This window comes from Nicotiana tomentosiformis, chromosome 4 (assembly GCF_000390325.3).
Source record: "Nicotiana tomentosiformis chromosome 4, ASM39032v3, whole genome shotgun sequence".
Lineage (NCBI taxonomy): Eukaryota > Viridiplantae > Streptophyta > Magnoliopsida > Solanales > Solanaceae > Nicotiana > Nicotiana tomentosiformis.
The window spans coordinates 102,040,823-102,058,909 of NC_090815.1; the positions used below are offsets into that span (position 1 = coordinate 102,040,823).

The 18,087-nt window shown below is 35.5% G+C and overlaps 1 protein-coding gene and 1 non-coding gene across 4 annotated transcripts; both read left to right on the top strand.

Annotated features, from left to right (window-relative positions):
- Positions 1-7,503: 7,503 nt before the first annotated feature.
- LOC104095250 (cryptochrome-1-like) lies at positions 7,504-12,788 on the top strand. 3 transcript variants are annotated; one of them, XM_009601333.4, is made up of 5 exons: positions 7,504-8,300; positions 8,797-9,015; positions 9,454-10,160; positions 10,815-11,596; positions 12,273-12,788. In XM_009601333.4, exons 1-5 carry the CDS (start codon positions 7,982-7,984, stop codon positions 12,274-12,276), a joined length of 2,031 nt encoding a protein of 676 aa, XP_009599628.1. In that variant the 5' UTR covers positions 7,504-7,981; the 3' UTR covers positions 12,277-12,788. The 3 variants fall into 3 exon arrangements, with proteins under 3 accessions (XP_009599628.1, XP_009599630.1, XP_070056175.1); XM_009601335.4 differs by having other exon boundaries at positions 7,504-8,267; XM_070200074.1 differs by lacking the exon at positions 12,273-12,788 and having other exon boundaries at positions 10,815-11,600.
- A 2,708-nt stretch (positions 12,789-15,496) lies between these two features.
- Positions 15,497-15,615, top strand: LOC117276535 (small nucleolar RNA snoR83). The gene has a single exon (XR_004506797.1). It is a non-coding gene; the product is annotated as a small nucleolar RNA snoR83 (small nucleolar RNA).
- The last annotated feature ends 2,472 nt before the right edge of the window (positions 15,616-18,087 follow it).

Sequence of the window (18,087 nt, forward strand, 5' to 3'; positions counted from 1 at the left end):
TGGAACGAACAGGTCTAGAGTCAATGGGCAAAGGTTAAAATATTACCTCGGCATGGAGGACGAAAAAGTTATATCGTTGATTCATTTGAAGGAGCCTCAAATATTGAGTGAACCTTAAGTTTGACTACCTGCGTTGTGCCGCGACGTTAAATCAGGCGCTCGTTGGGAGGCAACCCAATTCTAGTTTATTTTAGCTTAACTATAAATTTTAGTTTGTTTTATGCACTAACAAGTTTTTAGCTAAATCTTGGTGTCTGAACAGGTAATGGAGCACGATGGAAAGTCATGGCACTTGGAGTCGTTCACAAAACGAAATAAAAATTACATGCGTACGCTCCAAACAATGCTGCGTACCTTGCGTCACCTAGTTTAATGCACAACGCACCAGGAAGCAAACCTCACGTCGCAAACATTTCACCTCGCGACACAGCTTGCAATGCTTGCTGCCCAGCATGCTTTCCAGCTCGCGTCGCCCAGTCTTCAGCCCGCTATACAACTCGCCCAGTGAGGGTTATAGCGAGACCAATCTCGTGGCAGCCTCGCGTCGCAAGGGAAACAATGAGCAAAAACCTAGCAGCAGACCTCGCATAGCCAGGAAAGAACCTCGTGTTATGCCTCGCGTCGCCTGCTTTGCAGCTCGCTAAGGAGCTCGCCTCGCCAGGCAAGATTCTCGCTGGGAGTTCGCATCGCCAGGTTCTCAGCACTCATTAAAGATCGCCTCACACGGTCCTTTGCTCGATGAAATCCTCGCCAGCCATGTTTCTAGCCTACTATTGGTTTCGCCTGGCCATCTCCCATTTTCGCTGTAAAAACTCAATTGGCCAGCCCACATGCACGCTTCAGAGATCGCCATGGACCTCACATCACCTACTGTCCATTGCTGTAAACCTATTATCCATTGCTCACTTGGGAGCTTGCCCAGCCTAAGGACAATGAACCACTCCCTTTCTCGCTAAACACCACGCATCACCAGGTCTTAAGCGTGTTGTAGAGCTCGCCCAGCAAGGGATTAAGCGAGGTCAATCTCGCGGCACAGCTTGCATCGTCTGCTGCCCATCGTGTTTTCCAGCTCGCGTTGCCAGGTAATTACCTCGCGTTTAACCTCGCGTCGCAAGAGATACAGTGAGCAAAACCTGGCATTAAGCCTCGCGTCGCAAATGATACAGCTCGCTAAGCAGTACCTCGCATTAGCCTCGCATCGCGCGGGTTACAACGAGATAGAGCTCGTTTTTGCCTCGCGTCACACGGGTTATCACAAGGTCAATTTTCTTTGATTTTCAATACCATGCATCAGACCTCACCCAGCCAGACTACCACCTCACATTTAACCTCGCTTCTCCTGCCTCGCATCTCGCTATGGAGGTCGCTTCACTAGGTAAAATATGCTCGTTGGGAGTAAGCGTCGCCAGGTAACGTGTTTTAATTTTTTAAACTTTGTTTTCTAACTTCTTTCTATTAAAACACTACACAACACACACACCTCACTCAACACAATACACTGACCGTCCTTTTTCCCTTCCTTCTCACACACAAATTTCATTGAAGACAATTTGCATCCACTTTTTCACTCACTTAAGATATCAATTGCAGAACACGTCAATCCTCCTAAGCATCTAAGGTACGAGTATGCCTCCAAAAAAAAGACGATGGTAAAGGCAAGAGCCGGAGCAGTCCGACAAGGATGATGATGATGATGCTGAGGGAGCAGAGGATGAGGATTGGACAGGTGTAGATGGAGGCTTCGACGATGAGAGCGAGGATGATGACTGATCAAGGAGTTTTTCCAACGACCTTACTTGTTTTTGTGTTTATGAATTTATATATGTATTGAGGACAATGCATGATCTAGGTGTGGGGTGGAAGGTATTCTCTGACATTTGTAAATATTAGATAAACTATTTAGTTTGTGTGTTTAATATTTATTTTATTTTTGTATTTCCCCTTATTTAATAAATAAATAAATAAATAAAAGTAAAAAAAAAATGAAATGACTTGACTTTTCCCGACGATGGATCTCTTAGGCAGTTTTCTTGAGGGACTTAAGTCTTACAAAAAAAATAATATATATATATTATTACTATATATATATTTGTAGATAGTAATAATCCCTCGTGGTTTTTCATTGTGCATCGGTTCTTTTCCACGGGATGTAGTTGAACCGGGTAGTAGTTTTTGTTTTGTCTTTAGATTAGAATAGAATTTAGGGAATAAAAGAAAGGGAAAAATGAGAAATGCTAGGCGCCTTTGACTAGTTTGATAGTAGTATATTTAGGCTCTAGCATGTGTAGTACCTACCCTATGATTTGAAAATGTTTATTATGCCTTGTTGAGTAATAACGTGTTTATTGACGCATATATCTCATTTTCTTGGCTTGTGTCACGTTGTGTTTGATGCTTAATATTTTGTGGCTCTGTGAATACTTGCAATTGTTTGAGAATAGGAATGGAACCGTCCTTGGTGAGTCATGTGCCATGTGTGGTAAAAAATTATATAGTCCGTGTCATTGCATTAGAGTCTAGAACTTGCCCGGCATCTGAGTTGAAGCGAAATTTTAGGTTTAGCTCGGTTTGAAAAATAATTTTAGGCTTTCTTTGATCTTTTTAAACTTAATGCCTACCACAAATAAAATTTATCCCTAATCAACCCTTTTGAGCCTATAGACTTTTATTTGGCAACAACACTACAAGCCTATGCCCATTTGTTTTTAATTAATATTATTTTGATCCTTGTACCTCGTAAAGTACTTTAATTGTGAAGTGAGCGCTAGAAGAAGTAAGGACTAAGTGTGGGGTGGCTTTCGAGTGGAACCAATGAAAGAAAGAAGGGTTCACTTATTTTGTAAAATAATACACACTAGCGAAAACTAAAGAAAAAAAATATTGTTCTTGCTAGTGGGTGTGAATTAAAGTAGTGCTTAAAGAAAGAGAAAATACTTTGGGGTTGATATTGTTTGTGAAAATGCAGTTGGGTTGAAGAAATATGCGCTTAAAATTAATTATGTAATGTGTTAAAGTGTTTAGGAGGGTTAGTCACTATTCCTAAATTTATCCTACCCGTCCTTAAGCTAACATTACAACCATAAAAAGTCCTAATTAATTTTAGATCGAGCAAGCCTACATTAGTAGAGGTTTACATAATGGGCAAGCAAGCCTATGGTACTTTGTGCATGCATTGGACTTCTTTGTGAGAGTAAGGAATTTTTTTGATATATGAGAATCCTTAAAATATATTTGAGCATTTTATTCGAATGTGTGGATTCAACTTACTCTCTTGTTCTTGTTGTGAGGGCACATGATTTTGCAAGGGATATGTGACGTTATTAGATTTCTCTATGATGTTAAGTGTTCAAGCCATGAATGCATTGTGATATTGAGTCGGTTTGTGAGGTTAGGATTGTTAGAAACATATTGTCCTTTTATTGAATAAAGATTTGAAGTATGGCATAAAGTAAAGGGAATTGTGTGTCAAAGACATATGCTAAAGTTTAATTGTTGCTATCAACCATAGTCATAGGTATGGGGTGCTTCGGATGGGCTAAAAGAAAATAAAAGTGCTCTAGGAATTGGTGGTTGACTCGATGACGATCAATGTTTAAGTGTGGGGTGGTGATGTGATACCAAAATGCTTTACTTTTATCACATTACCCGCTCTATATTTTGTTGGTCTAATGAGTTATTGTGCGATATTTGAGCTAAATTATATTATTTTATGTGTAGGAACATTGGAAGGAATCATCAAATGAAAATTGCACAAAAAGAGGACAAAAATACAAGAAAAGAGCACAAAAGCATCAAGTATCCAAACCGTGCTACAGACCAGGCTTTGCAAGGTCTATAGCCAGGTTGACTGTGCTATAGACCAAGCTTTGCGAGGTCTATAGCCAGGTCGACCGCACTATAGACCAGGCTTCGCGAGGTCTATAGCCAGGTCGACCGCGCTATAGACCAGGCTTCGCGAGATATATAGTCAGGTCGACCGCGCTATATACCAAGTTTCGCGAGGTCTATAGCACGGCAATTAAAAGTCGCGGGTTAAAAGCCCCAAACCCGAAATTGGACCGGGGGATTGACATAAATACTCCCCAAATGAGTTATTCTAGGGCTGGACATGATTTTGGAGAAGAAATAGGCTGCCAAGCACTGTGGAGCAAGAATCAAACGAGTTTTCCCTTGCTTTATCTCTTTACTTTGTAGTTTCATGTCTTTAAACATTATGTTGATTGTTTTGTAGTTATGAGTAGCTAAACTCTTTGATCTAAGGTTTGATGGAACCCATTGAAGGATGATTCTCTACTGCGTTTAATATAGATTTGCCTTTGATTTTTCTCTACTTGTTCAACTATATTTTCATTGTTGTTAATTGAAGAGCTCTTAATTAACTGTGCCTATTTAGTGTGTATATTGCTCGAGAGAGTACACATTTAGGTAATTGTTGAACAACACCACTCCTAACATAGTTGAGAGATCGATACGGAGGGTTTAAAGGCGGGATTAGAGATAATGAAGCCTTGGTGCGTTCGTCGTGAGCGGTAAATTAGTGCTAGTTTGTGTAGTTCGAGAGAATACGTCGAGTAAATTGTAGTAGTTACTTGAGAGAGAGCTACGACACTTAAAGTACTCACGATCGGTAGAAAATATTTAGGTGAATTTATAGGAAACGTAGCGGGGTAGATTCCGACAATAGGGAAAATCATAACCTTAGACTTTTCCAAATCTTGTCTACAATATTTGCCTTGTTAGTTACATATTACTGCATTTTTAATTACTTTGATCTTAGTTAGTAAACTCTCAAATTGTTATATAATCCTTCTGAAGGTTAATTATTTGAATTCGTGCAAAACTATTCATTGGGCGTAAACCGGATTTTATTTGCAACGACCGCTAGATCTCTTATGAGACATAGTTAGGCGTGATCACTAACAAACTTTCATCTTTTACACGATTATCACAATTTTTTTAAACAAAATCAGTTTCTGTTAACCAGAATTAGTATTTGGTATTGGAGAAAAACAATCATTTTTAAATAATAATCTATTTTAACAAAAACGTAAAAAGGGAATTGAGTTCATTAAGAACAGTAACAAGGACAAGAAACATAAAGCCTCATCTGAGGTGAAGCACTTTCTCAGGTTTCTTCAAATTACATTTCAATTCAAATATACTCTAATAAAACTCTGACCAAAGAAGAATGGAAAACCCCCCTAATTAAACTGTGTATTCAAATATTTTCTTCTTATTCGTGATTTCTTATTGTGAAAATATATTTGTCTAACTAATTTACATAAGATTGGGTAAAATGTTAAATTTCCCCATGCAATTTTTGAAATTGAGCATCTTCATCCTCTGTTAGACTTTTGGTCTAGTACTACCATGCCGTCAAGAAAATATCTCGTTTTTTCCTATGAGCATAACTTCAAATCATAATCAATAGCTTAGGAATAAATGTGGATATTTTTTCTCGAAAACATTGGAATCCACCTATTTCAAGCTAGAGCTTTATTAAAAACAAGAGCAAATACAAAGACAATTTGCTAACAATAAAGGTATAGAATGAACAAAAAGTATAACGGAAAGTAAAATTAAACAATTTCAAATTATACATGCAAAAGGAAAAAGAAAAAAAAGGGGCAAAAAATGGCATGTGCCTATAGAAGAATGTAACTTGCACATTTAAATAGACGGGAAGTTATTAAGATTTTGCCTTATTAATCAGAACTTCAAAAGTGGTTCTAAAAAAATAAAGCTGTGATTGTGGAGACTTACCGTAACCACCACTCGACAAAATAAATGCGTACCAGATAGTTAGATACCAGTGGCGGAGATATTCATTAAAAAGAACTCATCCTATTGCAAATATGTTTTTTTTTTAAAATACGCTAAATCGCTTGAAAATAATATAAAGTAATATAACTTGGATAGAACATAAGACTTTAAAATAGACATGATCTTATAAATTGACACTCCTGTATAAAATACTGCGCAACTTCACTTACTTCTACTAATGTTGCAGCTGATCTGATAATAAAAGGATAATTCGGTGCATTATGCGCGGAGTTCGGAAAAGGGTTATGCTATAAGGGTCTATAGTATACAATTTTATCTTGTATTTTTGCGAGAGGTTATTTCTTTCACGAATCGAACCTATAACTTTCTGATCATATGACAATAATTTTATCAATCACGCCCAAACTCCTCGATAAAATAATAATAAATAAGAGAATACAACAACGTGTGAAAGTAGCAGTAAGGAGAAGGGGTGGGGGAGTGCCCACATTACAATTACAAATCTATCACACTTTAAATAGCAACAGATGAATGGAATCTAATGCCCCATTCAGAAAAAGAAGAAAAGGCCCACCCTATAGAAAAATACCAAATCCAATATAGTCAGCACACCTATCTCTTCTCCATGTTTGCTGTCCCCTTCCAACTCCCCAACTTAAACTATTGGCAATCCCTACTTGAAATCCATTATTATCTCATTCACATTGGAGTAACAATCTTTGGTAATCTAGAATCAGATGCGACCAAAAAAGTTCCTGTGAATCAAACTTTGCCACTTTTACTGCTAAAAGCTATAATAAAGTTTTTGATGCTTTTAAGTTCCATGCGCTGACCACTGACCATGTAAGAAATATTAACATAATTATATTGATTAAAATTTAGTTGTTAGTAACTCCAATTAATAAGTATTCGTTTATAATTGTAAGTGACTTGTCATAACATGTTAAATTATAGTCAGATGAAGCGTTCCGACATCGAGTTCATCTTAATCTAGTATTTTCGATATGGATTTATAAAAATTCACTGAAATTATAAAAAATACAGTAGTAAATATGAACCTATTATTTTGAAAATACAATAAGTTTAATGCTTAGAACCTTAAAGGTTAAACCTTTAGGGGTCATCTGGTTGAGAAATAAGTTATCCTAGGGTTAATTATCCCGGAATTGTTATTCCACCATCCTATAAAGATAAAAATTACAGAAAAATTCGGGATTAGTTATATCGCAATTTTATCAAAACCAAACGTGAGATAAACTCGTTTCAAATTTTATCCCGAGATTAATTATCCCTTTTAACCCTAGTACGAAATGAGCCTTGAAGCTTGAATCTAGAATACACCTATGTGTTAAATTGCATTATTAGGCAAAACATATGTTATACTGTCAGTATTATGACTTTAAAATCCATTACAGATAAGGAACACAATGTCATTTCATTTTGGTTGATAAGGTGCACAATGTCATTTCATTTTGTGATGTCCCATTGTCTGATTAAAACAAAAGCAACCAAATCACCGTCAATTTGCAATGATTCATGATAATCAAACATCTAAATTATATGACTTTATTGTACATAAGAAAGCCAATCTTGAATTTAACAAAGAATTTTCCACCCTGTCAAAAGAGAGGGAGGATTAGAGAAGGCACTAGATGAGAAGCTTGTGTGGAATTTTGTTTCCTTCTTAGGATAAGAAAGAAGATATAAAAAATAAAATCTAGACAAAAACCATAAAGTAGTGGCTGCAATTTGCTCATAACTTCTCTTGTTACCCCACCACCTTAACCAATCACATTCACTCTCTCTTTCTCCTCTCCCCCCCTCTCTCTAGAACCTGTTTTTATTTTTTGTAGTAACTTGTTCAGAATAGCATAATTCATTCAAGAATTGAGAGGATTAATTTCTTGTACGTATAGATAACATCTAGGGAAGTTAAAGATAGGTTCTTTACTCAATCCTTCCTATAAAGTTCACTTTTTTTTTTGTTGATTATGGTTTGTAATCATTATCTCCTTAGTGAAAGCTACAGGGAGCAGTGAAAAAAAGAGATAAGATTAATCCCATTATTCTTCTACTATCCAAGAAAAAGACACACTAACATGGTGTTTACATAGAGAGAAAAATATAAAGAGAAAGAAAGAAAGAGAGTGAGAGTTGTGGTTGGTGTTGAGGTTGAGGTTGAGGTTGTTGAAAGAGGATGTCAAGTGGTGGTAGTAGCATAGTATGGTTTAGAAGGGATCTGAGAGTAGAAGATAATCCAGCTTTAGCTGCAGGAGTAAGAGCAGGAGCAGGAGCAGTAATTGCTGTATTTATATGGGCTCCTGAAGAAGAAGGGCATTATTATCCTGGTAGAGTTTCAAGATGGTGGCTTAAGCAAAGTTTGGCTCATCTTGATTCATCTTTGAAAAGTCTTGGCACTTCCCTTGTTACTAAAAGATCTACTGATAGTATTTCTTCTCTTCTTGAAGTTATCAAATCTACTGGTGCTACTCAGCTCTTCTTCAATCATTTATATGGTCAGTTCTGTTTCTCTATAAAAAAATAGAATTCCCTTTTATAGTATTTAATTATTCTGTTTGACTTGATTATTTCTTTCCTATTTTTTATGTTGTTATTTAAAAGTTTAATATATTGTTTTGAGATTACTTTAATTGAGATTGGTGCTTTCTGTATGTCCTTTAAGAATAAGATAATGAATTGTCTTCTGGTAAGTATTAAATTATTGGCATATGATTTCCTAATTAACTAATGAAATTTAGGTACAGTGCTTGTATCAGAATCACATTAATCTGGATTTGTTGTACTAAACATATTGCATATCCTTGATATTTGATAAAATAGAAACAGAAATAGTATTGCTAAACATTTGGTATGACCTTAGTTGAATGGTAAATTGCTAATAGAAATGGATGGCTTTTATTTTAAGCATCTCATTTCAGTAGTAGGAGTAGAATACAGCCATTTTCATCCACTGCCTTATCCTGACCAACACCTATATTTCTTTTGCTTTAGATCCAATTTCACTTGTTAGAGATCATCGCGCAAAAGAAGTGTTAACAGCTCAAGGTATATCTGTGCGCTCCTTTAATGCCGATTTGCTCTATGAACCATGGGAAGTTAATGATGAAGAAGGTTGCCCGTTCACAACATTTTCTGCTTTTTGGGAAAAATGCCTTAGCATGCCTTATGATCCTGAAGCTCCACTTCTCCCGCCTAAGAGGATTATAACTGGTTTGTTCTCATTTGAGCTTCCCCTATCTCTTATTGGCTTTCCGGATAAAATTTCTGCTCTTGTTTGTACATATTCTGTTTAAAATATGTTGCTTTTGCTTACTGTTATGTTCCAACAATGAGGTATACAAATAGGGAGATCTACCTCGAGGTAATAGATATATTGACTGTCAGATTAAAGTAATGACATTCCACTGTAATGAACCTGTCGCAAGGCGGCTCTAAGCTCCGAGAATCACTACATGGTGCATAATGTGCTTGTTGGCAGATATTGAAGTGCTTCAAAAATGAAAAAGGCGACTCTGAACATGTAGATGTTTAAGCTGTCACTAATAAGCTAAGGATCGAAACAAATTCCTATAATTGTATTAATGCACTTATAAGAGTACTGGTTTAGAGTTTACCCTTTTTTACATTTGGTGATTTGCAAACTTCCAGGTGATGCATCAAGATGTCCTTCGGACAACTTGGTATTTGAAGATGAATCAGAGAAAGGAAGCAATGCACTTCTTGCTCGGGCATGGTCGCCAGGGTGGAGCAATGCTGATAAAGCACTAACTACTTTCGTTAATGGACCGTTACTTGAATACTCACAGAACCGCAGGAAAGCTGATAGTGCGACGACTTCCTTTCTGTCTCCACATTTACACTTTGGGGAAGTCAGCGTTCGTAAGGTATTCCATTTTGTTCGCATCAAGCAAGTTTTCTGGGCTAATGAAGGAAATAAAGCTGGTGAAGAAAGTGTCAATTTGTTCCTCAAGTCCATTGGGCTTCGGGAATACTCCAGATACATGAGTTTTAATCATCCTTATAGCCATGAAAGGCCGCTGCTCGGTCACCTAAGGTACTTTCCGTGGGTAGTGGATGAGGGCTATTTTAAGGCGTGGAGGCAAGGTAGAACGGGTTATCCTTTGGTTGATGCTGGTATGAGAGAGCTGTGGGCAACCGGCTGGCTACATGATCGTATCAGAGTCGTGGTATCTAGTTTCTTTGTGAAGGTTCTGCAGCTTCCGTGGAGGTGGGGAATGAAGTATTTTTGGGACACATTGTTAGATGCAGATCTTGAGAGTGATGCTCTTGGTTGGCAATATATCTCTGGTACCCTACCTGATGGTCGTGAGTTTGATCGGATTGATAATCCACAGGTATGTCGGGGTAATTTTTTTTTAGGGAGAATCTCTTCTTTCATTTAAAATTTCAAAACTTCAAACATAGTATACCGACTCACCAGTTATAGACAGTTCATCCTATCATGGACAATTCTAATAGCTCCAGGACTAGTCTATGCTTATGAATATTTAAAGCGTTCCACGTTATGGCCATTGTTATTTTCAGATTGTAAGTTAGTTCCAAGGCACTGACTTGCTAGTAGACATTCCATGAACATCTCATGGGCGTCAATCTTCTTGCTTTGGCATTCAACAACCACAAAGTGCTAAAGCTAAGACGGAATGCATCTGTGAGCGCAAAATTGCAAGTTGTGATTTTTTTATATCCTGAGATATTAGTACAGTGCTTGAGAGATTCTTTTGGTATTGAATTGAATTGAAGTTTGAATTTCTATCTATAAAGCACAAGTAACCTAAAGAAATACTGGTGAGAAATGAATAGGACGGACTTCAGTTTAATTCTGTATCATTTCTTTTGTTTTCCTTTCTTGTTTTTTCATGAAAAACAAAAGAGACCTGCAGTTTTTACTCTCTATCTTTTTATTTTCTGTTTTTCCTCTTGTTTTATAATGTAACTTTATTTGAATAAGGCTGAGTAGTTATTTGAACCTGTTGTTCTCTTTCGTGTAGTTTGTGGGATACAAGTGTGACCCTCACGGGGAATATGTGCGGCGGTGGCTTCCTGAACTGTCTAGGCTGCCCACCGAATGGATACACCACCCGTGGAATGCACCAGAATCTGTACTTGAAGCTGCTGGCATTGAGCTAGGTTCCAATTATCCTCTTCCCATCGTCGAAATTGATGCAGCAAAAGTAAGACTAGAACAAGCCCTATCACAAATGTGGCAGCACGAAGCAGCTTCACGAGCTGCAATTGAGAATGGTATGGAAGAAGGTCATGGCGACTCTGCTGACTCCCCGATAGCATTCCCTCAGGACATGCATATGGAAATGGACCACGAACCAGTTAGGAACAACCACCCCGTTATAGTTACTGTTCGACGCTATGAAGATCAGATGGTCCCAAGCATGACGTCGTCTTTGTTCAGAGCTGATGATGAAGAAACCTCTGTGGATATTAGAAATTCAGTAGTGGACAATAGAGCAGAAGTTCCAAACGACGTCAATGTAACTGAAGATCCTAGGAGAGACACACTTGACCAAGCCGTCACACAACCAGCTCGAACCAACCCCACGGTTGGTAGGAGAAATTCTGAAGATTCTACAGCAGAATCTGCCAGTAGTACTAGAGAAAGGGATGGGGGTGTAGTTCCCGTATGGTCTCCCTCAAGTACTAATTATTCCGACCAATATGTTGGTGATGACAATGGCATTGGGACCAGTTCATCTTATTTGCAAAGGCATCCACAATCTCACCAGCTAATGAATTGGCAGCGGCTTTCTCAAACAGGGTAAGATACTTAAAGAATCTTGAATCATCAGAAGAAAAAACGTTTATCGGAAAAGATAAAAATGAGGGAATGAATAACATTCCTATTTTAACATTCAGCTTGAGCGTGGGCATTAGTGTTGCATGTAGCACAGACAAACATGAGTACCATGAAGCGCACTAGTCACCGATATGCTGATATGTCATTTGTTTGTCCGTCATATTTCTTGGTTGTCATGGTTAACTGGTGAAAGAAGCAATAGAGAATCAGCTGTTAAAATTTGCTGTTTCTCCTGCATATCATGTTTGGTACAGCTATGGCTAACTTCTCCATAACAAGTGTCTGTTTTGGTGCTGATGAGATATTTCATTTCCTGTTCTAAGACTCATACGCCACCCCAACAATTGATTCTTTTTTTTGGGGGGGGGGGGGGGGGAGTAGAAGAACACCAACTCAAAACTCGATGAGCACAATGTAAATGATTACATAAAATTAGAAGTTGGCCACTAAGAAGTGCTATGTGAAATTTTTTTGAAAGTCAAACAAGCACAAGAAACATAAATCTGTCTTTTGAACGGAATATAGCAATATTTGTACACAAATATGATGCCATTTATTAAGGCCTTATCTTTACTACAAGAGCATCTTGAAGAGTCCTGAAAATTTATTGACTTTTGGTTCTTTGACTTGCTAACAGGTGATCATTTATATGGAGTTACAATAGCTACGAGGTGGAGAAGCAAGTAGCTAATCTGGCTATTTGGCTCAGCACATTTAGTACAGCATTTATCTACTGCTTTCTCTCATAGTCCGATCCGAACGGCTGTCACTTCGTGTCCATATTCTCTAATTGATCAGGTGGTTTTGTCTGGAATTTCTTCCACATCTTTCGGACAACCCCATTTTCCTGTTGTACAATATATGTGTCTCTGCTGTATAGTATAGAAGTCCTCATTTAGGCTAAATAAGTGTCAGAGAGGGGTTTAGAGTCCTCAATCAAGCTCACATTTGTGCCTCTTTCTTCTTTTTTCTGCTATTAAGTTTTGATGGCAATAACTTATTACCCAAGTACTGGCACTGATTAGAAGAACATTGTGGATATCATAGTCTTAAGCTCTGTTTGACAGATGTACATGTGGTTTAAGAAGCTTCATCTCATATTTATGTTGTTAGTACATTTGTCACTTATTCTATAAGATTTCTAGTTTGAATATTTTTATTGTTTTGCTGGGCAGTTGGGTCTACAAAAAATGAAAGTTGTAAGGTGAGTTGTTAACATTTTCGGCTTAGTGTTGTGTGTGTATTATATCACTGCTTCAGAAAATATTCGGGTGTGTGTGTGAATTATACTACTGCTTCAGAAGATATTCAGGTACTCGACAAGCAGTTCAGGTTCTCATTGGTAATGTTAAAGCACGATGTTGAACTTTATGTTCATAATATTACAAGGACAGCAAATCATGATAGTGTTTGATCCAAAAGTATTAGTGATGATAATCATGGTAAACTACAAGGCTCAATTGTTTTATATTAGAGTTTATGTTTTGTGTATTCACAGTGTACAAACTTTTACACCTATCTTAAATTAACCTACAATAATATGTAACTCTTTATAGCAGGTCTGATATGATAACTTGAAAATAGAGTAATAACTTGCTTCTATCTTTTTAGTTTGCCCTAGTAATGTAAAGATTTTTTTTTACACTTGTATATATATTTGACCTTTTTGTAAACACCTTTGGCTATATCAAGGCCTAAACTTCTTGCGAGATTATAGAAAGTCTAGTATCTCCCTGCACGTATAAATTTTGTGTTGAGGTTGTCGAAAAGCATGTTATGCTATGCAAATTGCATTCATAGAAGAGTTGGGACATATGGCTGGGCTGGGCTAGGCTAGCCAATTTTGATAGCTCTATTGTGGTGGTTAATACGGTGGTGCCTCCTCGCCGTGCTTCACTCGGAAATTAGCACGGCGTGACCCCCAAAGACAGGGGCGGATCCATCCCTTTACAGTGGGGTGGCATGACACCCCCTAAAATGATAAAAAATTTATATTCCTATGTTGAAATTTTCTTAAATTAGGTTAAATATCTTATCCTACCACCCGCCGTAAATTAGTTAAAGCTGTCATGGCTGGTAGATCTTTTTGAAAGTTTTTTTGGTGTGTAAAATTCAAGTTGGAAATTATCTTGACCCTTGTCCAACTTTCACTTTTCGTGTGCTTTTTATTTTCTTTTTGCCCCGGTCATTTTCCTTTTCGGCTACCTCCCAATTTTCTATTTATCGTTTTATTATTTTTTGCATTTTTTTCTTTATTTTATTATTTATATGCGGTCTCTGACAAGAATACTCAAAAAAAGAAACTCCAAACTTATAAAATTCTATAAAATAAGCATTCCTCTTAATCTCAAATTTATGAGTTTTCTTCTTTTATATCCAAAAAATTTGGGTCTTAATGGGAATTTTCGATTGAGATCAAAAAATTTCATCTTTTTTTATTATATCATAAAAAATTGTGTTATTCTATGGTTATTAAATATAATTTAAATCTCTTTAGTATTAGATTATGACAAAAATTTCATAAGCATTGCTTAAAAAATATGAAATTTATGATTTTGATTTTTGAGAACTTGTAGTTTATTTAATTCTATACTTGTGGGGTATAATTTATCTATTGAAGATATTTTTAAAAATTTCTTATTCTGATTGATGTAATTCCCTTATTGAAGATGTTATCTTACTTGTGTAAATTTATTTTTAATATACAAAAAGAGATGTAATTTCCTAGTAAAAATGTTGATTTTACTTGTGTTGTTTTAATAAAGGTATGTTCCTTATTTAAAATGCTAATTACGTCTATTTTTTAATATCTGAGATGTAATTTTTATATTTGAAAATAAAAAATATCTATTAAGTTGACCTGAATAAACTCAAAAAAATCGAATAAACATTCCTAACAAATTTCATATTAGTCATTACAAGGAATACATTAAAAGAAATTATGGCATCCGTCACCTTCAAATCCTAGATCCGCCTCTGCCCAAAGGGATGCTTTTGGTGGAATGTCTTCATTTTTTATGGTCTTAGCAAAATGTCCCCCCCCCCCCCCCTTTTTTTTTATTTGAACGCCATAGTTCTTTAATTTTTAAAGCTTAAAATTCTTGTTTGATGGTGAAAAATAAAAGTTAATGATCGATTTATTATTAAAATCGTTTGAATGTTGATAATTTGTGCTTAACCTTTTAGTTTAGACACATATTTTGTTGATTTACCGTAGAAAACTTGAAACTCCATTGTTGGACCTTAGAAAGTGTTAAAGAAGACAAGATTTTTTGATTTGGTGTTATTCGACTAAATTGGGGACTAAGGATTGTTTGTATTCGTATTTAAAAGTTTTGTTTCAAATTTGAGATCATTTGAAGCAGATTTGGGTGGTATGATCGAAAATAAAGTTGCAAATTTGAATAACACAAACAACCCAGAAAAAGTATGTCAATCCCATAGATTTCGATGAACAACTTAACAAATAGGTAGATAAAATATAACATCAACTCTATCGGATTGGGAGAGAAATCTTGAAGAGCAAAAGTATGATAATCCGCTAGACTTCAATGAGCAATTTAATCCGATAGAGAAACCGTTGAAAAACTTGTGCGGGCCCGGAGTCATTTTTTAAATACCGAAAAACATTCCGCTAACACCACCCAAAAAGTCTCTTATATGTCAGTCGCCCTGCTTCACTACTCCTGAGATGTGGCCTGTTAAGGTTTCCATCACTCCCACCGACTCGAAGGCTCCTCAAAAGCTCAAGTACTTAATTTGATATTGTTGTATTTGTTATAACTTATAAGTATTATGTGTAAGGCAACTTAACTTCTTAGCTTTTGTCCCTAGGCAGGTAATGTAATGCCTTCATAATTAATCCCAAATAAACTACTACCTATTTATTTGATTTATGGGAGGTATATATTAATATTGGGAGTTCACTAATAGCACATTTCTCATTTTCAAAGGGTATTTCAGAGCCCGTTTGGACATAAGAAGTATTTTTTTTTCCAAAAAAAATTTACTTTTTTCGAAATCAGCGTTTGTGCATAAAATTTCTAATTTTCACTTGAAGATGCATTTTGAAAATTTTCGAAAAATTTAAAAAACTCCAAAAATCTGTTTTTCAAAATTTTCATTCAAAACACTCACAAAACTTCAAAAACAACCCAAAATTATATTCATGTTCAAACACTACTCTAAATTTCAAATATCATTTTCACTTTGAAAATTTTTTTCCCCCTATTTTAGATTTTTACGATTCTTATGTCCAAACGTCCACTCAATAGAACCTCGCAATGCACTTAAAGTTATCTTTATTCATAAAAGATTTCCTTTGGAATTATTTTATCTTTATGTGGAACAATGTTTTAAATGGCTTTTCTGGGACTCGTCCCGGGGCAGAGCACTATCAAAATACTTTGAGACCCATGTATGAGGCTTAGTTCTGTGAGACTTACGTCCCCAAGCACCCGATTGTGCGTCCTAAACACGCCTAACACTCAACGCTCGAGACTTACCCCATAATTCCTATGCAAATCATGTGTTGAATTCGCTAATTAGCACTGTTGACTCTCAAAATTCTTAACAAGTGAATGATTAAAGTTCTTTTTATCTGTTGGAATATGAAAAATGGGAACAACTCAAATAACAAATCATAGTATTACATATTTACTAATTTAGAGTATCGTGAGGGTGAATATCATTAGAATATTTCTTCTGAAAATAGATAGCCAAAATTTATATCTTCATGTCTTAGTTCTATATCTCACTGAATTAATATATGTTTAGTATTTTACTCTTTAATTTTTTTTTTATATTTCTTGTGAAGGAATAATATTTTAAATTACAGCGTTGATAAAATTTATTGAGTATTTACTTTTAAGGAGGTAAAATATGCAATTTGATTTTTAAGAGATTATGATTTTTAATTGTTTGAAAGTTAAGATGTTGTATTAAATTAATATTTCATATTAACGTTAACAACATTGCATTATTTATACTTGTAAAACATGCTAAATATTTTATTTTATATGGGTTTCTTCAAAAAAAATTAGTTTTCATGAATTTTTAATGTATCTTTTATATTTTTTATAATGTTATATTATTAATTCATAAATTAAAAAATTAAAAATCCATGGGGCTTACGCCCATGTCTCGAGACTTTCGTCTCGCTCTGTATTAAGTAAAAACGCCGCGCCTGCCTCACGTCCTTAACTTTTAAAACACTGATGTGGAATGCATAAGCATATATCCCTATTTTAAAAGCTTTTATCTATCCAAGAAACAACATGGACTGTGTGGCTGCACAGGGGCGGAGCTACAGTTGTGGGTGCGGGTTCGGGCGAACCCAGTAACTTTTTCCGGAACTCTGTATTTGTATTGAAATATTTACTAAATCTATATAAATATATACTGCCAAACCTAGTAACAAAAGGGGTCTTGGTTCAATGGTAAAGGTTGTGGGTTCGCTGGGAAAGATGGGGGTTCGATTCCCCCTAGAAGCAACGTTTTATTTTAAAATTTAGAATCCACACACTTAAATCCCTAGCTCCGCGCCTCCGTGGCTGCAGCGATTTCTCCTGCAATGGGATATCAGATGTGAAAAGAAGTTTTGGTTTCAAATAAGGCATGAATAATTAATCTCTTTCCAAAAAAAAAAAACTCAACTATTTTATTATTTCAACATTATATGTGTTTGAAAATTATTTATCGCTTTTTTTACTTTAAAAATAAGATTTATTTGTTATATCAACAAGTTCAAAATGTAATAAAATAGAAAAAATATCATAATCTTTAAAAAGTTAAAAAAAAAAAAAAGACAAAGGTTGAAAATTTAGAAGGTTAAATACGTATTTGACCATCAAAAGTTTGTACAGTGACAAAAGAAATATAACTTTACTAGATTTAAGCGATTTTGAATCTCCAAATACTATGATCCTCTAACTTTGTTTGCTCGCAATTTTATTTCTCACATGTTGCATCATCAGTAAATTAAGACCTATTAGTTTTATATTGAAAATGAATAAGTTAGAGTTGATGGGTTTCGAACACCAGATAGTCAAACAAAATAAGTTCTTTTAAATACTTTCATTTAAAAGGAATTTCACAAATAATATATTGTATAATATAGAAAACGAAGGACTTAACTGGACAGTAATAACTATGATATTATTGAAGTTCAAACTTGTATACTGCAATTTGAATTGTGATTTTTTAGTAATGAGTTGTCCCTAAGGACATATATTTTATAATATAATTAGATAGATGCTCCAAAAATATATTATTTCCTATTATAAAGCTGGTACTTGAAGTTATAAAATGCAGAACTTAATTGCCAAATTTTTTTATGGTATTTGTAATGAATGCTTGCAAGAGAAATGGCAAAGACTTGTCGTTATCACTTATCATATATAAAACCGTAAAGCAAGGGACAAACCTTTGACATATTCAAACGGGAGAAACTC

Excerpts from the sequence above, each read along its gene's own strand:
- LOC104095250 (XM_009601333.4), top strand. The coding sequence starts at position 7,982 with ATGTCAAGTGGTGGTAGTAGCATAGTATGGTTTAGAAGGGATCTGAGA. Across the intron at positions 8,301-8,796 it reads CTTCTTCAATCATTTATATG|ATCCAATTTCACTTGTTAGA; the intron begins GTCAGTTCTGTT and ends CTTTTGCTTTAG. Across the intron at positions 9,016-9,453 it reads GCCTAAGAGGATTATAACTG|GTGATGCATCAAGATGTCCT; the intron begins GTTTGTTCTCAT and ends GCAAACTTCCAG.